Genomic DNA, 24,944 nt, shown 5'->3' on the forward strand with positions numbered 1-24,944 from the left:
GAATACAGAAATGGCAGAGAAGCTAAATGATTGTTTTGTGCCTGTCTTCACTGAGGAAGATACAAGAAATCTCCCAGATTTAGAGATCCAAGGGACTAGGGAGAATGAGGAATTGAAGGAAATTACTATTAGTGAGAAGGTTGTATTGAAGAAATTAATGGGGCTGAAGTTTGATACGTCCCTGGGACCTGATATTCTACATCCCAGAGTGTTGAACGAGATAGCTATGGAGATAGTGGATGCATTGGTGATCATCTTTGAAAATTCTGCAGATTCTGGAGCGGTTGCTGCAGATTGGAAGGTAGCAATTGTCACCCCACTATTAAAGAAGGGAGGGAGAGAGAAAACAGGGAACTGTTAGTCTTACATCAATAGTAGGGAAAATGCCAGAATCTATTCTAAAGGATGCGATAAATGGACATTTGGATAATAAAAATCTGATTGGGCATAGTCAACATGGATTTATGAATGAGAAATCGTGTTTGACAAAACTGTTGGAATTTTTTGAGGATGTTACTAATAGATAAAGGAGAGTTGATGAATGTAGTATACTTGGATTTTCAGAAGGCTTTTGATCAAGTCTCCCACAGGAGGTTGGTTAGGAAAGTTAAAGTACGTGGGATAGGAGGTAATGTACTGGCATGGATTAAGGATTGGTTTATAGGCAGAAAACAGAGAGTAGGAATAAACAGGTCATTCTCTTGTTGGCAGGCTGTGACTAGTGAGGTACCACAGGGATCAGTACTTGGGCCTCAGCTGTTCGCAATATATATCAATGATTTGGATGTGGGGACCAAATGTACTTTTCCAAGTTTATGAATGGCACATAACCAGGTGGGAACGTTTGCTGTGACAAAGATACAAAGCAGCTTCAAGGACGGACTTAGTGAGTGGGCAAGAATATGGCAGATGGAAAAATGTGAGGTTATGTGAGGAATAAATGTGCAGAGTATTTCTTAAATTACAAGAGATTAGAAAGTGTAGATGTACAAAGGGACCTGGGTTTCCTCATCAATAAGTCGCTGAAACCTAACATGCAAGTGCAGCAAGCAATTAGGAAGGCTAATGGTATGTTAGCCTTCGTCGCAAGAGGATTTGACTACAGGAGTAGTGAAGTCTTGCTTCAATTGTATAGAAACTTGGTTAGACTGCATCTAGAATACTGTGTGCAGTTTTGGTCCCCTTACCTTAGAAGGATATTATTGCCATAGAGGGAGTGTAATGAAGGTTCACCAGACTTGTTCCTGGGATGGTCGAACTGTCCTATGAAGAAAAACTGAGGAAACTGAGCCTGTATTCTCTAGAGTTTTGAAGAATGAGAGGTGATCTCATTGAAACCTACAAAATACTTAAAGGGATAGACAGGGTAGATGCAGATAAGATGTTTCCCCTGGTCAGGGAGCCTAGAACCAGGGAACACAATTTCAAAATCAGGGGGAAGCCACTTAGGATGAGATGAGGAGAAATTTCTTTACTCAGAGGGTTGTGAATCTTTGGAATTCTCTACCTCAGAGGGCTGTGGAAGCTCAGTCATTGAGTATGTTCAAAGCAGAGATTGACAGATTTCTAATTACCAATGATATAAAAAGATATAGGGATAGTGTGGGGGAAAAGGCATTGAAGTGGATGATCAGCCATGATCGTATTGAATGGTGGAGCAGGCTTGATGGGCTGAATGGTCTACTCCTGCTCCTGTGTTCCTAACCAGGTTAAGAAATGAGCAGATATCTAGCAGATGCAATTTAATGCAGCAATACATGAAGTAATGCATTCTGAGAGGCAAAGCAAGGAATGGGAGTGTACACTCACTGGTTAGATGTTTTTGATGCTCTTCCTTTCACTTCCTTGAATGCATCAGTCAGAATGACCAGCCTGGCATAGTGTTCCAATCATTGACCTCAACCATGAATCATGGTTCCGTCTTGTTTCATGGTTGTAATCAAATGCTGTTTGAATGCATCCTGTTTTTTTTCTTTTATTCGTTCATTCATGGGATTTGAGCATCACTGGCTTTACCAGCATTTATTGCCCATCCCTAATTGCCCTTGAGAAGGTGGTGGTGAGCTGCCTTCTTGAATCGCTGAAGTCCTTGGGTGTAGGTACACCAACAATGCTGTTAGGAGTGGGGTTCCAGGATTTTGACCAAGCAACAGTGAAGTTCCTAGTCAGGTTGGTGTGGTGGCTTGGAGGGGAGCTCAATAAACCTAGTTAATAACAGCTTCATATTGATTCAGAATTTTTAGTGAACGGTCAATGCTGCAGCAAATACTTCCTCTTTTTCTGACTGTGAATAAATGCTGAATTTTTTTCACTTTTGAATATTGAAACAAATGGAAAATGTTGGAAAGGCACAGCATGTCAGTTAGCTTCAGCAGAGAGGAAAGATGTGTTGACCCTGCATCAGAATGGAAATTGAACTGAGCTTCTTGATATAAAAACAGAATACTGTGGGTGCTGGATATCTGAAATAAAAACAGAAAATGCTGGAAATGCTGAGAGGGTCTGGCAGCAACTGTGAGAAGAGAAACAGAGTTAGCGTTTCAGGTCAATGATATTTTGTCAGAACTCGTGTTGTTGACCGTACCACTATTTGCATGGTCAGCTCATTTAAGTATCATTGGTAGCTCAGCAGTGCAACACCTGTGGAAAATGGGAATAGTGCACTGGTGGGGGGATACTTGGAAATTAAAGTGCAGCCTTTTAAAGAGCCTCAAATGATTGATAATTGCAACAGTCAACTTGGGAGAGCAGCAGGGAAGTGGAAAAGTACGTGGCTCAGTGAGTTGACTGTCAGGTAGCTCTTGTGAATGGCTTGTGTGATTCTGTACCATATTTGGAGAATGTGGCAGAATGACCAGAAGTAGGCAGCAGGCCTTTTGCTGGCAGGCAGGAAAATAAAACACAATCTTGGTGAGGCCAAATTACATGATGTCCTGGATGAGCTGAAGCAGAGAGAAAAATCATAAAAACTCTGTTGTGTGTCTTGTGGATGGAGATAATAGTGGCACTAAATGTCAGTTCTCTCTGGGATTTTCCAGTCGGCCTCTAGGTTCCCGCAGGCAGTGGGGACTAGTTTAGGAGCCTTAAAGCTGCTTCCTAATGGCAGGCCGGGGGTGTGGGGCCAGTGTTCTAGGCAGGCCTCGAAGGCCTCCCTGCCTGTCGGGATGCAGAAGCAGCCATAGGCCACCCTATGGAGGGAATTCTCCCTAACCCCCACACCACCCCCCACCTGCCCCAACATCGTGGTGGCCTGGTTGCAAGAGCCATTTTTTAAATTTAATTTCAAAAAAAGTTGGACAGAGGGCGCCTCCATCTTGAAGCACCCTCACCCCTACTTACCCTCAGTTGCAGCTTGCTGCCCCTTTCAAGCAAGATTGGCTCTCCAGCTTCGAGATCCCACCCGCCGCCTTCAATTGGACAGTGAGCCTGCCCTCTGGCCAATGATTAGCCATTTAATTGGTCACTCCATGAAAATCACTGTGAGTGACTGACTGACTATTTCTCCCACGGGTGGGTTCAGGACCCTGAAACAGTCCTGACCTGTTTTACCACCCCCTGTTTCCTCCCCCACCACCCTGGAGGGAAAATTCTGTCATTGTCTCTGCTTCAGTCACCTTCGATGGTGCATTCCACAGCCTCATAACAGTCTTTTTGTAAAAACAAGAGTTTCTTATACTTACCGACCTAAATATCATGCATTCAATCTGTGTATGTCCTTTTTACCTAGATTCCTCAATCATTGCACATGGTCTGTTTCTATCTATGCTGTCCCATCCCAGCATAATGTTTACCTTGGGAAAACTCCTCTGTTCTAATGAAAACAGCTCCAATTTCTCAAGGCTTTCTTTGTTGTTTCCATTTCCTCCGACCAAGCAGTACATTATTGAATCTCTGACCTAAATAACCTTCGTATAGTATGGAGCCCAAAATTATTTGTACTAAGGTTTTATGAGATTTCACTTTTCATCTCAACTTTTATATTTTATACCTCTTGCCATAAATCCCATAATTTCACATGTTCTTTTCCACTGTTCAGACAAACATGAATTCCCAAATCCCTTGGATCTTGCACCTTATATAGCTCTCCCGTGTTCAAACCAAAATTATTACTTCGATTATATTTTCATGAAAATGATGGAACTCAATCTGCCACTTTTTTTTTTTGCCCAGTCCACCACCTTATAAGTATCCTCATCCTGCTACTTTTGGTCCTCAGAATAAGTTACTATGCCTATTAATTTAGTATCATCTGTAATTTTGGACATTACTCAGTAAAGTTCTGTATCCAATCATTGGTGTACACAATAAACAGGAGTGATACCGGAACTGAATGCAGTTTATTTTCTTATCTGCCTAACTAACAACTAAAGTACTCTTTTCATCCCCTCTCAGCTCTGAATTTCCATTCTAGCTGGATTTCCTTTATGGAAATTCTATTCTTAGTCTGTCTTCACCTCACTCCATTATTAGCTCACTCTGTGGTGTGCTCTCCTTTGCTCCATTATTGTTGCAAACAAAGGAACGCCCTTTGGGAATCTTGTGCCTGGTTTTCAGAATGGGATCAAAGTATTCTAGTGGTCTCAGTCCTACAGGCAATCAGAGGCAATTCATGTGACACCTTTCCCAGCTTCAATAATCAGTTGTCAGAGTTCCTGCATCCTTCAGTCTCGGCTGCTACTGACAACGGATATGCTTTATTTATCTTGTTCTAAAGTACCTTGGTGTATTTTGAACATGACTTGTGAGATTTTGCCATGTCAATGCCACTTACCCTCATTTTAATATGTTAGTAAGCTCTGAGGACTCTAGGTGGATTGTGCGGAGGCCCAAACAATCATCAAGAACTCATTGCATTGACTCTGGAATAGAAAATTAACTGAAATGGCAACCATCTCAATATGCAGGCCGAAAAATTGGCTTGTACCAATTCTCCACCAAAGAAATGTGGAAAACAGCAAGGGTTTTGTGGCCTATGAATAAGAATACCATTTATATCCCTTCTGGTGGTCACCGTGCTATGTACCATGATATCCTGAGTAAATTCAATACTATTATGAGAATTATCCTTTCTTTTCTTCCTGGTTCAAAATTTAAGAACTCACTTCTACACTGATCCATATGCAACTTTCTATGTGTTTTTTTTTTCTGGTTTGGTGCTGAAATGTATTTGTGTCATTGTGTATAGCAGGACTGCAAATGATGAAAATGCAATTTAGTGATGATGCAAAAGATGCCAATTCAGATGTAAATGCAGAGTGTTTAATGCATTTATGTTCCAATCTTTATAATACACCAGTGGTACGTTTATTGTAATGAGGCTGTTCAAGTTCATTCCAGTCTGGTTCTACATCAAGTGTCTTAACATCTAATTTTTGCTGCACAAATTGTTGAAACTTGGGCTTCTTGTCAAAGGCTTTATTAAAAAAAAGGGATGAGTATAGCTGCAGAAGGTTATCTAAAGTTCATTCAAATCTAATAAGTCAATATATGTGATCATCTGACAAAGACTTTGTTCAGTCCACTTGAAATCCAGTGCATGAGAATATTAGCAAGCTTGCTTTCGGCTTGAAGCATTAAGGTTTGTGAAGGAGCCTCCAGTGCCTTCTTATTACAAGATTTTAATGCTGTTCTTTCTTCTTGTTTGCCTCAGGCTAAGCTATACCTTTGAGATGTATTTGCTGTCAGAACGTGTCTTCTCCTTTGGCACTGATAATGTTGAAATTCTAAAAGACTGGACCCGGGCAATATCGAAGGTGAAAAATAACTTTGAAATATATTTTTTGTGTTGAAGGTGCCCAAGGCTTTTTAAATATCATGGGGATTTACTTTTTGCTTCTGAGTCCTGTGATTTTGCATGTTATTACCATTTATAAATGCTCAATATGCTTCTGGCTCTGTCAATCCCTTTAAAATGACACAGTAAAATATTCTGAGTCCATATACAATAAAAAATATAATAGCATCTACAGATTGAGGAACGTTTTATTTAAAACTGAATTAAATTGAGCCTATGACAGTAATGTTATAATCCATGTAATAAAATTTATTAACCAGAATGAAGTAAAACTGTATGACAGCTGCTTTTTCTAACTGGATTTTATTTGTAACTCAGTTATGTAACAGTCAGAGCACTCAGTCACAATTCAGATACCACAAACCTTTAGCCCCAGGGCTTTCTGACATTTCAATCTGCTCCCTCAGTTGTGATGGTTACCAAATAAATTGGCACTTGGAGTACTGTAAAATGATCAAATTTGTTTAGGAGATAGGCTACAAAGGAAAACTGGGAAGAACAGTGAATCTATTTTTGCATAGCGATCACATCTTGGACCTAATACTGATTAAGTAGCATGTTTTACAGACTTTACTAATTTTAATATCTAGTGCCTAGTGACTGTTTGCCATATTAATGGATAAATACATTGCATATGTATGACAGCCTCTATCCACTGTAGTAAATGTATTAGCACCTGCATTAAAAAGATGGATACAGAAATGTTACATGACCGCATTAAGTATCTGCCTGCTGAAATGTCAACAGTACTTTCTAGTCTGAAGTGGTTTATAATAACACAGTTTACATGCTTAATACTATGTGAGACCCATAATGGCTGGGATTTTACTGAGCTCCCGACATTGGGTTGCATGGTGAGGGGTTGGGGGTGCAGAAGGTCGTTCCGGTAGCAGCCTGCATTGGAGCCCGGCACCAGGAGTGCCGGGCTCGATCTTCCCGGCGGCGGCGAGGCTCCATGGCGGCACCCCAGTCGCTGGGCGACAGGACCCAGATTATCATATTTAAGTTAATGAAATTAATACATTGATGAAGGGTCATTGACCTGAAACGTTAACTCTGCTTCTCTCTCCACAGATGCTGCCAGACCTGCTGCGTATTTCCAGCATTTCTTGTTTTTATTTTAAATAAAATCAACAACGATCTTGCCTTCGGGCTGCGATCTTCCAAGTGGCGGTCGGCACTCACGCACCTTCACTTTTCCGTCCAGGGAAAGCAGGCGCTGCAGTAGTGGGGAAGAGGGGAACTCATGGTTTTTAGTGCAGGGTGGGGGTGGAGGGGGAGTGCGGGGAATGGGCTCTAATGCAAATTACTAGTGTAGGGGAGTGTGGGAAGAGGAGACGTCTGCACTTTGATTGGTTTGAGGGAAGGAAGGTCAAGTGTTGAAGGCAATTCTTTTGGGGGGGGGGGGGGTGAAGAGGGAAAATGTTGAAATTAATTGTTTTTGGGAGGGGGGAAGGGGCAATAGATTTATAGACAGTACATTGGTGGGGGAAGCCTTTTAAAAATGTAAATGACCCAGCAGGGCTGGCTGCCCTTTAAAAGTGGTGCCAGAGTCTGTGCACAGGCAGCTGGCGCCATTGCCAGCAGCGGAGAGCCCGCCCCCTCCACAAGATTGAGGAGCGGGGGGGGCAGCCCGACCATCTCATTATCCTAGGCCACGCGTGCAGGCTGCGATTTTTTTTTGCCTGCTGCCACTCCCGGCAGTGGGAGAAGAAAAATCCAACCCAACAGCACAGCTGATACCCAGCACATAGGTTTTGCACCGCTGGTTGTGACCACAAGAGAAACAAACCAGGATTCACTAATTGTAACAAAGAAGACTAGTTTTTTTTTTAAATCAAGTGTTCTGTGTGGAAACCTCAGTGAATCTGATATCTACTGATTCATCAGAAACAATGCCACAGGGAGGAACTTGTATAGAATCATAGAATGGTTACAGCATGAAGGAGGCCATTCAGGCCACTGTGTCCATGTCATCTCTCTGTAAGAGCAACTCAACTAGTCCCATTCCCCCGCCCTTTCCCTGCAGCCCTGCAATTTTTTTTTTCTTTAGTACTTATCCAATTCCCTTTTGAAAACCATGATTATATCTGCCGCCACCACTTTCTAAAGCAGTGCATTCCAGGCCCTAACCACTCATTGGATAAAAAAGTTTTTCCTCATGTCACCATTGGTTCTTTTGCCAATCATCTTTAAATCTGTGTCCTCTGGTTCCCTTGCGCCAATGGGAACAGTTTCTCTTCATGATTTTGAACACCTCTATCAAATCTCCTCTCAACCTTCCCAAAGGAAGGTAACCCAGCTTCTCTAATATATCCAACTATTCTCATAAATGTTTTCTGCTCTCTCTGTAAAACCTTTCATGTCCTTACTAAAGTGTGGTGCCCTGTAATGGACACAATACTCCAGTTGAAGCCGAACCAGTGTTTTACAGAGGTTCATCATAACTTTCTTGCTTTTGTACTCTATGCCTCTATTTATGAAGCCCAGCATCTCATCCGCCATTTTAACCACTTTCTAACCTGCCTTGCCATCTTTGCATTGTGCACCTGTGCCCACAGGTCTCTCTGTTCCTGCACCCCCTTTAGAATTGTACCCTTTCTTTTATATTACCTTTCCTCATTCTTCCTACCAAAATGTATCTCTTCACACTTCTCTGCATTAAATTTTATCTGCCATGTGAATGCCCATTCCACCAGCCTGTCTATGTCTTCATGAAGTCTATCACCGTCCTGTTCACAATACTTCCTAGTTTTGTGTCTGCAAATTTTGAAATTGTGCCTTGTATGCCCAAGTCTAGGTCATTAATATATTTCAGGAAAAGCAGTGGTTCTCTTACTGACCCCTAGGGAAACCACATTTTCTACCTTCCTCCAGTCCAAGAGTGTAACATTTATATTTCTCCAGTCCTTTGGCACAGCATGCCACCCTCTCACCTTGACTTCCCTCAGCATCCTCGGATGCATTCCACCTAGTTCTAGGGATTTATTGGCTCTTAATGCCGCCTTCTAGCACCTCCTCTTTATCAATGTTTAGCCCATCCAGTGTCTCAACTACCCCCTTTCACCATGGCTTTGGCAGCATATTTTTTCTTGGTAAAGACAGATGCAAAGTCCTCAGTTAGCACCTCAGCCATGCCCTCTGCCTCCACAAATAGATCCCCTTTTTGGTCCCGAACAAGAGGAGATGGTTCCCGACTGTACCCGAACCATCTCTTTAAAAGCAGCCCATTGTTCTGTTAGTTCTGGTCTGTTAGCCTGCCAATCTTTGATTCCAATTTACCGAGGACAGATCCGTTCTCACTCCACTGATATTGACCCTGTTGTACATATAGAAAAATCAAAATGGTTTTTGATGCAACACATCTACAGAATACAATTTGGTGGTGTACAGAACATTACTGTAAAAACACATTTTGTTTTTTACAACCAATGTATGAAAAGTGTTTTCTTGTAAATGTGAGGCCAGTTAGTTAAATTAGAAATGCTGGGTAAATGGTGTGTAATCAGATCTGTTTATTTTTGGAAAAATGCATTGTTGTCCACAGTTCTAAAGCTTCCTGATTTGACTTGTGCTTTCTAGTGTTTTGTACCTGCAGTGGTGGAAATCCTGTCCAAGAGAGATTATGAACTGATTGGCTGGCTGTACTACAAGGATGTGCATAATCTAGAGCACTGGAAAGCAGGCTGGTTTGCATTAGAGAAATCACAACTCTGTTTCTGTTCTGAGAAGGATATGGCTGAAGAGGATTCAGTCCATTTAAAGAGACTGCAAGAACTTAGTAAGATTTTGATACACTGCATCTGCTAAAATCATACAATGTTGCAATGCGAGTGCAGGCAACTCAGCCTCTTGTGTCTGTATTAACTCTTTGGTAGAGCTGTCCAATTAGTCGTACTGCCCTGCTCTTTCCCCATAGCCCTGCAAATGTTTCCTTTTTGAAAATGCATTTAATTCCCTTTTGAATGTTACTACCACCGTTTCAGGCAATGCATTCCAGAAATAACACTCTCGTTTAAAACAAAAGCTTTTCATTTCCTCTTTGGTTCTTTCACCAGTTGTCTGAAATCTGTGCGCTCTGGTTTCTGACCATCGTGTCAGTGGAAACAGTTTCTCCTTTTTTACTGTAACAAAGCCCCTCATTATTTTAAACACCTCATTCAATTCTCTCTTTAACCTTCTCTGCTCTGAGGAGAACAGTGCTAGGTTCTCCAGTCGCTACATATAACTGAAGTCACTCCACTAGCTTGCTTTCAGGTTATTAAAATATTGCTATTAAGTTTTAATTTTAAAAATTGTGCACTGCAGTTTGCCACCTGCCAAATTCTCTCATTAAACAAAGTTATCCTAAAAATATTAAATAATTCCTAAATATATATATTCATACTTTGAGGGCAGAATTTTTTAGGATTCATTTTTATAGGGTTGGAAATCATGTCGTAACAAAGCAGAGCCAAGGTCCAGTATGAACATTTATTATATATTAAACCAAAATACACATCAGCACATTGAGTCCCTGCAGAGTTAATTATGATCTTATAATACATTATACTACACGATGCTTCAGTTTTGGATCAAATATATATTTTTGAAATGTTCAAATTTAAAATTAACACATTTTAAAAATGTATTTAATTCTGTTACTAAGAGAATTTGGGTTCATTTGAAAAAGAAATCCTGAATTGTTAATGGATATTGTAACTGACTTTGAGCTGCTTAGTGAATGTATAATTGCTAAATGACCAATAGATTGAACAGTCGTACTTATTTGACATTTGGTGAACCTCAGCATTACTTAATGCTAGATGATTTCTAAATAAGAATAAATGTAATTTTTCCAATTGTTTTTATGTTCAAATAAGAAAGATAGAACTTGCATTTATATGGTACTTTTCACTTCCACAGGATACTCGAAGCACTACGCAGCCAATAAATACATTTTAAATTGTCATTATTACATAACAAATAAGAGCAGGAGTAGGCCATTTGGCTCTTTGAGCCTGCTCTGTTATTCAATAAGATCATGGTGGATCTTATTTTGGCCTTAACTCCACTTTCCTGCTTGCTCCCTATAAACCGTTGTTCCTTTGTAGATCAAAAATCTGTCTAGCTCAGCCTCGAATATATCCAATGACCCAGCCTCCACTGCTCTCCAGGGAAGAGAATTCCAAAGATTAATGATGAGAATTTATGATTAATGATTAATCTCTGAGAGAAGAAATTCCTCCTCAACTCTGTCTTAAATGGGAGACCCCTTATTGTTTAGTAGGCAGTGAGTTCCAGGTCATTACCTCTCGCTGCATAAAATAATTTCTCCTTCACATCTACCTTGCATCTCTTGCCCAAAACCTTAAATCTGTGTCCCCTAGCCCTTGTACCATCAGCTAATGGGAACAGCTTTTCATTGTCTACCTTATCTAAGCCAGTCATAATCTTGTACATCTCTAGCAAATCTCCCTTCAATCTCCTTTGCTCCAAGAAGAACAATCCCAGCTTCTCCAACCTAACCTTGTAACTAAAGTTCCTCACCCCTGGAACCATTCTGATAATGTAGTGAAGTTCTACTCCAGTGTTTGCTCTTGGATCAGAACAATACATACCTGTTAAGCTCTCCTGACCCGGTTAACTTGGGTTATATTTACCAGAGTCCAGTCTTTACATGTCACGGGCATAACACTTATTGTATTACTCCTGCACAATATTATGATTGAGGCACCAGCACAAGAATTGCTAGCATTTATGGCAGAAGTCTAAGCGCTTTAAAGGTTATCAATCCAAATCATTGAACCAAATATGAAAGATGAAGCTTTGCACAAGAGGGGATAGAATTCCCGGGGGGTTGGAGGGGAGCTCTCCCAATATCCCATTGTACCTGCAGCAGAAGCTCGATGGAAACTCTGGACTAAATTGCCATTTCTGTGGATTTCAGCCAAAGTAATAGCAGGAGATCAGAGAACATCTGCAGAAATTCCCAGGTGCAGTTCTATTGCTTGCACAGATTTTTCCTGGGGCATTGCTAGAACTTAGAGTTATCTTTCAAATTCAACAAATCATATGATATTTTGACCATCACTCGCTGAAAAGGGTTGTCATAGAACTCATTAAATTCAAATGATCTCTGTGCAGGAACAGATAAGGTGCTACAACTATGTGGTAGATGTGGATGGTTTCCACGGTTCAACTCCCCACCTGACCGCAGCAAGTGTGTTTTGTTATTCGGGTTTAATGCCTTGGTGTATTATTTGTCAAATAAACAGACACCAACAGGTTTTCTTGTAGGTTTAAAAACAGAAAATCAATTGTTTATTGATCAATACGCCTTATCCCGAAATTGCCGCAACCGCATCTACTCATGCATTCGCTCAAGCGCGCATATGCATGTGTGCGCGCACACACACACACACAAGAAGTGATAGATAAAGGGGGAAGTGATTATAAGTGGGGGGAGGTCACGGTAAACCTGTTGACTTCTCTTGGAAATTGAGTTCTGAGGTGCAGGCCTGAGGTAATTGTTAAGTTCAGTTGAAGTCAGTGGATTAGTTCTAGTTCACTGCTCTATAAAGTGTAGATGTAGGATTCTACAGCTAGGCACGTGCCTTCTGGTTTGCTGGAAGCAAGCTTTTGGATGCTACTTTCTCTTTCTGGAGTGTCTCTCTCGAGGCTGTTTTTTTAAGGTAAAGCTGTGTTCCTTCTCAGCTCCTGGTAGGAGACGCTTTGGTCTCTTCTCTCATTGTGATCGCACAATGTCCCAGGATGTGTTTACTTCACACCGTCTTTGTTTCGGAAGAAGACATTCAATCTTGGAATATTTTAGGACGGGTGCAATTGACACTTCTTAGTTTTGAAGATTTTTCTTTGTTCCTGTCAACTTGAATATACAAAAGGCCAAGCCCCTTTTTTCCCCCCTCAGTGGACATTTTGGAGCATTGTTCACTTTTAAAAGGTTCATTTTTAAAACATTCATTTTTAAAAGACAGTCTTTTTTTTCAACTCTTCAGGTTTTGTTCATTTTTTTTGTATCATCACACTTCTTGTGTGCATGCCACAGGCCTGTGGCCCACCTGATATTGGATCTCAGGCCTCATGTAAATCCAACCAGCAACCTGCAGACATCTACTGGGCATCCCCAGACAGCTTGGCAAAGACTATTTGGATTTGGGGCCAGTGTGACCCTTGGCCAGATCTTGAAAGACAGGTGATCAGGAAATGGAGGTCAGTGACCAAGGAATGAGGAGAATGCAGTAAACATAAGGGGGGTAACTGGTGGCCAGCAGCAGCCCATGGTTTTACTGCAGTCCTTCACCTCCTGAATTTATATACAGGCAAGTATTTTTCCTTTTCTTGTAGAAGTCAGCACTGGTCCCTTTAAAGACCATTGGTTAGGCTGCACGTAGACCTAGGCCGGGATTTTACCCTAGGCGGACGGGAGCTGGCCACTGACTGAAAAGTAGGTGGCGAACCCACTTCCGCCTCACCTGTCGATCGACCCATATTTTGTGGGTCACCGGGCTTCAATTGGTGTGAGGTGGGACTCCCACCCCCTTGAGGGAGGAAGTCCCGACTATTAGAGTTGCCGGCCAATCAGCGGGCCGGCAGCTCTTAGTCCCAGCAGCGTCACTGGGAGTGGTGGCCACTGTTGGGATTACAGCCGAGCGTGACGAGAAGATGTCGGGGAGCCTGGAATAAAGGTAAGTTTTGGTTGCCTCGCCGGGGGTAATCAAACGGGCCCCAGCGATGCAAGGGTGCTCAGGTGGGGGGAGGGGGAGCATGTTGGGTGTTGGAGGTGATTGGTGTAGTGGGGGGGGCCCTCCATCGGGCACAGGGTGCCCGATCATGAGAGTCGCCTACTTTTGCCAGATGGCTTCTCTTAGGTCTAGGACGCTCTCTTGCCATGCGTGAAATCCAGGTGGAGGCGGACAAAGGCCCTTAAGTGGCCTGGGGCAGGCGGGCCGTTTTTCGCCTCCGCTGCCCTACGTAAAGTGGCGGAGGAGGCAGGAGCGGATCAGGAAGGGCTCCCGGAGCCTCCTGCTCCATTTTACACGACCACGCCACTCACCCCCTGCCACTATCCCACTCTTTGGGGTGGCATGAATTTCAGGCCTGGTTTCAGTAAATACAGCCAGCCGAGTGGTGGCTGCAATCAGGGCAAACCAATTGCATAAAGGGAGCACGAAATAGGCATTCAGCCCCTTATTGGTATATGGAAAAGCCCTGATGGCTGTTTGAAGAACAGGCTTTGGGTGCATCTTTTGATACCTATAACCAATATGGCAGACCTCTGCCTCTGGATGTGTGTGCACCGGCTGCCATGTTGCACACCTGAAAAACAGGAGAGTCATTACCAGATTTCTAGGCCATGGTTTTAAGTTTTGTAGAATTCCCTTCACTCCTACCTTCCCCCACACCTCACCCCCAGCCCCACCCAAATAAATTCCTGGATATTGAAATGATTCCTGATCAGTTTAATAATTCTATCATTAAAGACTACAGATTTGACAACACGTACAATTTCCCTTAAGGTTATATCTGTACAAATCATGTTTATACTCAACTAATGTTTGTGCCTGTAGCGTTCTGTCTTGTCTTCTCCAGTGTTCCACAAAGGATCAATTGCATAGTGATAATTGCAGTAATTATTTTCTTACTCACGTGATCCAAGAATGAATTTCTTCACACTAATATTAATCAACACTTGGAATAGATTTCCGCATGATTTAGTGGAGGTGCAGATTTTCATCATTTGAAAGCCAGTTGGTTATGATAGGGAAGCTAAGCTGTATTCTTCCTGACTGAATGCTTTTTTGCTATTTATCTTTGATTTCTCAATTGCCCGTGTTGTGGCCAGGCAGTAGGTTCTCTGTAGGAATTTCAGAAAAGGCTTGCGTTGTTGTTCAGGGTCCCTGTACATCTTCCCGATGTTCATGTGCCTTGCAGCTGCATTTCCCCATTCGCCAAGACAATATAAATGTTCCTCACCTTTTTGTGCTTTCAGCAATCATCTTACAATAACTTTGGCTTGTTCAAACCTGATAGCACAGAATCACAATTTCCATATGTTGTAACCTATTATAGCTCCCACTTGAAAAATAAACTGTATTTACTGCTCATGTTAAATATAAAGCAAAGAACCAATGGTTGAGACCTTGTACCACAATACAAAACTTCTACATCCAATAACTCTGTTCCATCTACTTTTTATTTTATTCTGGAGATGTGGCTGTATTCATTGGCCTTTCCTACTTGTCCTGAGAAGTAGTAGGACTGTCTCCTTGAACACCGCAGACCTTGTGATGATGGTGCTTCCGTAATGGTGTTTGGTAGGAAATTCTAGGATATTGTTCCAGCAACAATAAATAAATGGGTATTCATATCCAAGTCAAGATGATGTGTGACTTGGAGGAGAACATAGAGGTGAAGGTGTTTCCATAACATTGCTGCATTTGTCATGAAGTGGTAATGGTTGCAGGCAAAGAATGGCTTAGTGAGTGCTGTTACTCTATCATTACCTTTATCCCATATTTAACTTATTTCCTTCCTTCTTGGTCTTCCCCCAACACACATTCTCCTCTGGCCCAAATGGGATGCCACTTTGGGACATCAGGTTAGTATTATCTCTGACAAAAGCAGAAAATCAGTAATTTGTTTAGGGAATTCCAAACATAAACCCAAATCTCACCATTTACCTGTAAGTAAACCGATGTACTGTTGGCATACATTGCTTCCATCTTCCATCTACATTTGTTGTCTGAAACTTCCCTTCCTACAACAGCTGCTTCTTCCTTGTCCTGACTCTGCCTTAATTCATACAGCTGTTTAATTTTGCACCACTGGTATCCCTGCATTCATATGTACATGACAGTTGAAGCCAGATGTGCTACAATGCATGCTAGCTTCTTTGTGGTGATCAAGCTGATGCATATCAACAAAAGAAAAACTTCAAATTCTGGGATTTCAGAGCAGGTTCATAAGCATCTATAAAAGGAAAAGGCAGGTTCCTTGTCTTTCCGCTTTACAGATGCTAACAGTAGACCTCCTGTGGCACTGCTGCCAGGTCTGCTGGGCCAGATGCCAGGAATTGACCTCCCTAACCACCTACTCCCACTCCCTTCTGAGGGTGTCCTTGACGGCCGCCTGGCCCCATCAAGCATGGCACCTCTCCTCCTGCCCACCTCCATTACTAATGCCTCCAGCGCCACATCCGTTACTCTGGAACCCTGACTCTGCCCTGCTGTTCCATTTTCCATGTTTTAAATTGCAGAAATATTATTCAGTGCAGCTTCCCTTGAAGAGGGACAGAGTACATTTTTAAAAACAGCACATGGTGCAGCCAGTGTTCTATCAGCACAACGCTGTTCAGTCCTGTGCTGAGTGCAGAGAGAGCCGACAGTGTAGCAGATGCTCGGCCCTATGCTACCATCATGATAATGAGGTGGCATCACCAAATGTATATGCAGCCCCCATCCAATGGAACCGGCATGGGCACTTTGTGGATTATGACCCCCGCGCCCGACCAATTTTTAGTCCAATGCAGTTGTATGATATTACTTTGGATGCTATTTTAACAGAGGTGTTAACCTGGTCATTTTAAATACAAACAAATGATCTTTCATCTGTTAATATCACAGTGGAATTGATCCATGACACCACAACATACAGGCACATGATTTACATAATATAGCATCATAAAAAGTTTCAGTATGCACAATGATATGTAGCTGTGCAATGACCAAATGTTGAGTTGTGTAAAATAGGTTGGAAGTAGTGTACCTAAATTAGTGACTAAAACCATGTTATTAGAGAACTATTTCAATATGGTTCTTAATGCTGAAGAAAATGCTAAAGGCATTTTAGCAAATTGGATCCAAAATTGGCTTAGTAGAAGGACGCAGAGGGTGATGGTTCAGGGTTATTTTTGCGAGTGGAGGCTTGTAACCAGTGGTGTACCACAGGGATCGGTGCTGGGACCCTTACTGTTTGTAGTGCACATTAATGATTTAGACGTGAATGTAGGAGGTATGATCAGTAAGTTCGCAGATAATACAAAAATTGGTGATGTCGTAAATAGTGAGGAGGAAAGCCTTGGATTACAGGGCAATACAGATGGGCTGGTAAGATGGGCACAGCAGTGGCAGATGGAGTTTAATACTGAGATGTGTCAGGTGATGCATTTTGAGAGGACTAACCAGGCAAGGGAATATACAATGGATGGTACGACCCTCGGATGTACAGAGGGTCAGAGGGACCTTGGTGAACTTGTCCATAGATCACTGAAGGCAGCAGCACAGGTAGATAAGGTGGTTAAGAAGGCATAAGGGATACTTGCCTTTATTAGCCGAGGCATAGAATATAAGAGCAGGAAGGTTATGATGGAGCTGTACAAGATGCTAATTAGGTCACAGCTGAAGTACTGTTGACAGTTCTGGTCCCCACATTATAGGAAGGATGTGATTGCACTGGAGAGGGTGCAGAGGAGATTCATCATAGTGTTGCCTGGGCTGGAGCACTTCAGCTATGAAGAGAGACTGGGATAGGCTAGGGTTGTTTTCCTAGGAGCGGAGAAGGCTGAGGGGGGGCTTGATTGAGGTATACAAAATTATGAGGGGCATCGATAGGATAAATAGGAAGAAACTTTTTCCCTTAGTGGAGGGGTCAATAACCAGGGAACATAGATTTAAGATAAGGTGCAGGAGGTTGAGAGGGGATTTGAGGAAAAATGTTTTTATCAGAGGATGGTTGGAACCTGGAACACACTGCCTGAAGAGGTGGTAGAGGCAGGAACCCTCACAGCATTTTAGAAGTATTTAGATGAGCACTTGAAGCACCATAGCATACAAGGCTATGGGCCATGTGCGGGAAAATGGGATTAAATTGGATGGGTGCTTGATGGTTGGCGCAGACGCGATGGGCTGAAGGGCCTGTTTCTGTGCTGTATAACTCTGAATATAAAACTTCATGCTTTTTTGAAATTACTAGTTTTCTCTCCTAATTTATTTTACCTTTGACTAATCTAATTTAAATTTTTGATGAAGTAACAGAGAAGCTTGATGAAGGGAATGTTGTGGATATTTATATGGATTTTAAGAAAGCTTTTGATAAGGTACCCCTTAAAAGGTTGGTTAACAAAATTGAAGCTCATGGAATAGGAGGGTCTGTGTCCAATTGGATAAAAAATTGGCTTAAGGACAAAAAACAGTGAGTTGTAGTTAAGGGTTGTTTTTCAGACTGGAAGATGGTAGACCGTGGTGTTCCCCGAGGGTCAGTGTGGGACCTTTGTTTATTTGATATATATAAATGACTTGGATCTTGGAATACAGAATAGAATCTCAAAATTTGCTGACAGCCACACTTCAGAGTCTGGTGTTAACAGTGAGGATGATATAGGTTAGTAGAATGGGCAGAGAGGTGGCAGATGGAATTTAATATTGACAAGTGTGAGGTGATGCATTTTGGCAGAAGGAATATGGAGAGGCAATATATACTTAATGGCAGAGTTCAAAAAAGTGTGCAGGAATAGAGGGACCTGGGGGTGTATGTGCATAGATCTTTGAAGCTGGCAGGACATATTGAGTGAGTGGCTTGTAAAGCAGATGGGATCATGGGCTTCATAAATAGAGGCATTGAGTACAAAAGGAGGGAAGTTATGCTGAACCTTTATAAAGCTTTGGCTAGGCCCTAACTGGAGTATTGTGTTCAGTTCTGGACACCACACTTCAGGAAGGTTGTGAGCATCCTTGAGATGGTGCACAGGCGATTTACGAGGGATGGAGAATTTTAGTTATAAGGTTAGGTTGGAAAAGCAGGGTTTGTTCTCTTTAGAACAAAGGAGATTGAGGGGAGATTTAATGGAAGTGTACAAGATTATGGCAGGCTTAGATAACTTAGACAAGGAAAAGCTGTTCCCATTAACAAGGACTGGGGAACACAGATTGAAGGTTTTGGGCAAAAGATGCAGGGGGAATATGAGGAAGCACCTTTTTACAGCAGGTGGTAATGACATAGAGCTCGCTGCCTGCAAGGGAGGTGGAAGTGAAGACTATCATAGACTTCAAGAGGAAGTTGGATGGCCACCTGACAGAAATAGACTTACAAGCCTATGAGAATTGAGCTGGGGAGTGGGGCTGACAGCATAGCTCCGTGGAGAGCCAGCATGAACTCGATGGGCTGAATGGCCTCCTTCTGTGCTGTAAATGACTCTATGACCTACCTTTCCTTCCTATCCTGGAGGTATTGGCTTATCATTAGAGTACAGTGCCTTAAGGGCTTCAGTGTTTCTAATTGGCTGTTCATGCTAAGATAGTGAATGCCGACAGCCAATGTGACAATGAAAGCCGAGGCTGATACTGTTGTCACTTGACCTATGTGCACACATGAGTATTTCAGCAAAGGTTAATGTTATGAATTGGAGTGGGCACCCTAAGGTGTCAGTCATGGCTGAGTGGGTAGCACTGTCGCCTCTGAATCAGAAGGTTGTGGATCAAGCCCCACTTCAGAAACATGAGCAAAAAAAACTTAGGTGACATTCCAGTGCAGTATTGAAGGAGTGCTGCACTGTTGGAGATGTTTAATGGATCAAACATTAAACTGAGGCCTCATCTACCCTCTCAGGTAACACAAAAGATCACATGGCAGTATCGCAAAGAAGAGCAGAGGAGTTATCCCTGGTGTCTCGGCCAGTATTTACCCACAATCAACATCAAAAGAACAGATAATCTGGTCATATCACATTGCTGTTTGTGGAAGTTTGCTGTGCACAATGTGACTGCCACTTTTCCTACATTACAATAGTAAAGCACTTTGCAATGTCCTGAGGTTATGAAAGGCACTATAGAAATGCAAGTTCTTTCTTCCTTTGGATTTCTGAAGAAAAGAAAGCAATTCCTGCACTCCCATGCTTACAGCAACTGAGAGAGGTAGATCAGTTAAAGCTGAGGATCGAACCTGGGTTCTTCACTGGGTAAATAAACTGAGTTGATAGATTCTTATTAACTGAAGTCATCAAAGGATGTGAAGCAAAGGTGGGTATATGGAGTTAGGTTGCAGATCAGCCATGATTTCATTGAATGGCAGAACAGGCTCGAGGGGCTAAATGGCCTACTCCTGTTCCTATGTTCCTGCTGCACTATTAGGAAAGCTTCATAAGGGTTTTTCTCATAAGATTTTCAATAAAGATGTCCAGTTTTCACCTGTTCCTGTCATTCTATTCACAGCTGTCAGCACTCAGACTGAGAAACACGGTGAGAAGAGGGATGTCTTACTACTGGTAGAAAAAGGAAGGTAGCGAATCAGTTTAAATTATCCTTATTCTATGTACATCTGCATGTACCAAGTATCCAGCATCTTTCTTGTATGCTGTGCTGTGTCTTTTTAGAGATTTTTATCTGGATTTATGTAAAATGGCAGCTGCTAAGATAGAATTAAAGGCCTCTGGCTGATCAACTGTATTATTTTCAAATGTTTTAGTGTTTAAAAACACTTTTATTTTAGCAAATTGCGGATTATCATTTTTTAAAATAAATTTTATGAAATCTATTTACAACCAAGCACACTTTTCTAATTGTGCTGATCTTCCGTTAATACCTCCTTATTCAGACTCCAGTGTTCTGTGATAATACTTGAATTCCTGTAGTACGAGAGTAACATGTTAATGCAGTCAAATCCCTTCAATGAGATTGATGCCTTGATGTACCCAGATAACATTGTGAGTTTATAATGACTATTTTCTTTCTTAAATCAGCTGACATATTTACATTGTGGTCAAAGAGTTTCTACTTCTGCTGGAATTGAAGATCTGGGAGCAAGTTACACCCAAAATTGTGCTTGTTTTAAGAAGTGTTTTTTTGTTTGCTCAAGCTACTGCTCAAACTCTTTCTATATCTCTGAATGCAAAATTTGGCAGCATTATAGAACAAAATTGTTTTAAAGGTTTGAAAATTTGCATTAACAACCTTTAATATATTTTGAGTGGTAACCTGTTGCAGCTTTATTAATACAGCTGAAAGTGGGTTTATCACAAAAATAAGCATTCTTAATCAAAGTGTCTAGTCTACCATCTGTGAGTAGCCAGATTTTAAATAACTGAAAATAACTTTAGTAAATGGTTGTTTATTGATTTTTTAGTTACATTGGTGCATAATAGTTAACAAAAAAAATGCTTTTAAAACATAGCTAATAGTGTCTTGCACCTAAGAGCTTAATTTTTAGAGCATTCTTGAAGGCCAGCAAATGAGCCGACACTCGCAAAGATGATTAAATCGATCTGGGGTGTGGCCGGATTTGTGGGTGGAGTCAGCTTGCTATGCAATGTATTTTTAAACTAGCGGAAAGGTCACGAAAGCACGATTTGCACTGGACGTAATCTGTGCTTGTACAGATTTGGCCAATGTCAGGCAAATTAAGGTGGGAAAAAAACCTTGCAGAAACTCCAGTCCTTTGTGTTCTAAATGTATGTACATGCACACATCAGCAACACAAAGTTTCACCGACTGTTAGTATCCTTTAGCACAGGCACTGCCATCAAAACTGAGTCAAATCCAAGTTAAATCACTTCTGTGAATGCCATTGGTTAAATGGTGTATAATGGAGGGTGTGGAAGTGAGTGCAAAAAATAATCACACTAAGGTGATCAAATGAGAAAGTGGAAGAGAAAATCTTTAATGGCGTGGTTTCCTGGGACCAGCAGCTCTTCGACTGATTTAAAATACTGGCCCCCATGTTTGTAGTGAAGACACTTTGGAATACTGGCTGTAATTTATGGCACTGGAGCAGCTTAGGAAGGAGGGAGATCCCACCTGATGGGCTTCACACTAGTAGCAATTTGAAAAAAATCAAAATGTTTATCATTTTCTTCTGCAAAATGGGGGTAGTACTATAAATAAAAGATTGGCCTTAACTTTTAAGCATTTTGTAGTCACCTAAAGCTTAAATTGAGATTATTTGCTATTTATCTATTTGTCTATTTACTCTAATATATCCATTTTTTGGTAAGATGTGTGTGTGTGTATAAAATGTTATATATATATATATATGCATGAACGCTTGCCAGTGTTTGGAATGAAATACATTAATTTGGATTTGTGCCTGTGCTTGTGGAAGGTGGGAAGGTGCTTTCTTTCCAGTCACTGCTGTTGTGGCAGATGTCAAGTAGGATGTTCTATTTAGTTGATCAGCAATGGCATCCACAACAAAGAATTTATTTGTGATTTTCATCGCTGCGTGGAGTTGACTTTCTGTGAATTCTTAAATAATTTGCCCTATCTATTAATACCTAAAGTTTAAAAAATGGATAGCCAGGCCAAATTACGCAATTATAATTTAATCTCCAGATTCAGGTGATTAGTTTAATGCTGTAATAGTGATTCCCCGCAAAGTAAGACAAAATTGTACAAAAGGAACATTTCATCAAGGACTAAAAGTTTTTTCTCTAACCTTGTAGAACTTTATACATCCATGGTCATACGAAATTGGATTTCACAGTTTGGCACAACGCCATCAGGAAAGCAGCAGGTACAGATGGTAATGCACTACGAGACCAACAGCTCAGCAAAAATGACATTCCCATCATCGTGGACAGCTGCATAGCGTTTGTTACACAGTATGGTAAGCAAGCTCATTCTACAGGGTGTCATTGCAAGTCACACGGATTTGCTTCCTAATGCCAAAAGCAATTCCATCCATATGTTTTATAGTTTTGAAGTATTTTGTTTGACAAATGTGGCAACAGATTTCAGTAAGCTGTTCCTACTGAGTTGGCTGCAAATGGCTGGTTGTAATGTTCATTTTGGAAATGGAAACACTTATTCCAGTTAATTTAATTTCAGTGTTGAAACACATGTACCTCCAACATACCAGTGCTCAATTTGCAACTTTCAAAATAAGCCTATTTTTATTGATCTTAATGCTTGCAAATAGCTGCAAGGATAACTGGAAAAATAAGCCAAGGAACATACTTCATTCATTCCCTTTCCCCAGCCTCAGGAGGCAGAGGTAATGTGGGATATGGACTTTTCCACAGCCAACATTAGTACCTCTCCACATAAATTAAAGGAGATGAGAGAATTCTCCTGTTAATTTTTGCTTGTTATATTTCAAACTTGCTCATCCCCCAAATTCCAGCCCCACCACCACCCCCACTTCCCCCTCTGGCCATAAAGAGTGCTCCCCATTACATCCAGTAACATTATTAAAAGCACAGCTAACTCCATTCATCCATTAGGGATAACCAAACTCAAGTAATACTTGAAGCAGGAGTTCAGACCCAATTTCCTTTGGATATGAAATCAGACCACTAGAACTACTCGTTCTATCCATATATGTAACTTGATCATTTTGATTTTGTACTCCTTGGCTTATCCAGGTGAGAAATGGTTCTCACCTGCTAATGTGGAGTGTTGGGATGGGCAAATTGCTGCTTGGGATGAAGATCGTCCATCAGACCACTGTACTAGTGAGAGAGTCAGCATATATGTGTGTGGACAAACTCTTCTTTCCTTCCAGGCTCCTGAGCTGCTGGAGCCATGTTTTGTGTGCTTTTATTTCCAGTATCATTTTTTCCCACTTCTTCAGCTCTTCACACATTCTGTGTTTCATTAATGTCTTTACTTTCTTTGATCGCTCTTTAGTGTGCCACCTATTGTCTCATGCTAATATTGCTTCTGCAATTAACCATCTTCTGTTTTCCACTGAAGCAACTTACAAGAAGTTCTTTTATTTTTTCTCTCCTTTGTGTGTTTCCTTTACCCTTTACTTTGTTCTGTGCCTTTTTAAACGCTGTTCATCTGAACTATCTTCTGGCCTTGATGTTCCACACCTGCCATTTTGGATTGCCTTTTCTCTCCATGGATGCTTACAAATATACAAAGTAGGGGTAGGAGTAGGCCACACAGCCCCTCAAGCCTGCTCCGCCATGGCGGATCATGGCTGTTCTGATTGTAACCCCAACTCCACATTCCCGCCTACCCCCAATAAACTTTCACCCCCTTGCTTATCAAGAATCTATCTACTGCCTTAAAAATATTTAAAGACTTTGCTTCCACCACTTTTGAGGAAGGGGGTTCCAAAGACACTCTACCCTCAGAGAAAAAAACTCTCCTCATCTCTGTCTTAAATGGGCGACCCCTTATTTTGAAACAGTGACTCCTAGTTCTAGATTCTCCCACATTCAACCTGTCAAGACCCCTCATAATCTTACATGTTTCAATCAAGTCACCTCTTACTCTTCTAAGCTCCAGCAGATACAAGCCTAGCCTGTCCAACCTCTCCTCATAAGACAACCTGCCCATTCCAGGTATTAGTCTAGTAAACCTTCTCTGAACTGCTTCCAATGCGTTTACATCCTTCCTTAAATAAGGAGACCAATACTGTACACAGTACTCCAGATGTAGTCTCACCAATGCCCTGTATAACTGAAGCATAACCTCCATACTTTAGTATTCAATTTCCCTCGCAATAAATGATAACATTCTATTAGCTTTCCTAATTATTCCTAATTACTTGCTGTACTTGCATATTAACCTTTTGCGATTCATGCACTAGGACACCCAGTTCCCTCTGCATCTCAGATCTGCAATCTCTCACCATTTAGATAATATGCTTTTTTATTCTTCTTGCCAAATGGACAAATTTATATTTTCCCACATTATACTCCATTTGCCAGATCTTTGCCCACTCATTTAACCTATCTATATCCCTTTGTAGCCTCCTTATGTCCTCTTCACAATTTACTTTTCTACCTATCTTTGTACCATCAGCAAATTTAGCAACCATACTTTCAGTCCCTTCATCCAAGTCATTTATATAAACTGTAAAAAACTGAGGCCCTAGCACTGATCTCTGTGGCACACCACTCGTTACATCTTGACAACCAGAAGATGACCCATTTAAGCCTACTCTCTGTGTGGTATTAGCTAATAAATCTTCTATCCATGCCAAAATGTTACCCCCTACACCATGAGCTTTTATTTTCCACAATAACCTTTGATGTGGCACCTTATCAAATGCCTTCTGGAAATCTAAGTATAGTGCACCCACTGGTTCTCCTTTATCCACAGCACATGTTACTTCTTCAAAGAACTCCAATAAATTGGTTAAACATGTTGACTCTGCCTGATTACCTTGAATTTCTCTAAATGCCCTGCGATAACATCTTTAATAA

The 24,944-nt window shown here is 41.4% G+C and overlaps 1 protein-coding gene across 7 annotated transcripts in view; it reads left to right on the top strand.

Annotated features, from left to right (window-relative positions):
• The window catches only part of arap2 (ArfGAP with RhoGAP domain, ankyrin repeat and PH domain 2), a 413,638-nt gene that overhangs the window by 265,636 nt on the left and 123,058 nt on the right, over nt 1-24,944 (top strand). For all 7 annotated transcript variants that reach the window (XM_068036991.1, XM_068037024.1, XM_068037005.1 and 4 more), the window contains 4 exons: nt 5,651-5,753; nt 9,377-9,575; nt 20,002-20,068; nt 22,227-22,390. In XM_068036991.1, coding sequence (XP_067893092.1) covers nt 5,651-5,753; nt 9,377-9,575; nt 20,002-20,068; nt 22,227-22,390 — 533 coding nt within the window. The remainder of the gene's footprint in view (nt 1-5,650; nt 5,754-9,376; nt 9,576-20,001; nt 20,069-22,226; nt 22,391-24,944) is intronic.

This window comes from Heterodontus francisci, chromosome 1, assembly GCF_036365525.1.
Source record: "Heterodontus francisci isolate sHetFra1 chromosome 1, sHetFra1.hap1, whole genome shotgun sequence".
In the NCBI taxonomy this organism is placed as follows: domain Eukaryota; kingdom Metazoa; phylum Chordata; class Chondrichthyes; order Heterodontiformes; family Heterodontidae; genus Heterodontus; species Heterodontus francisci.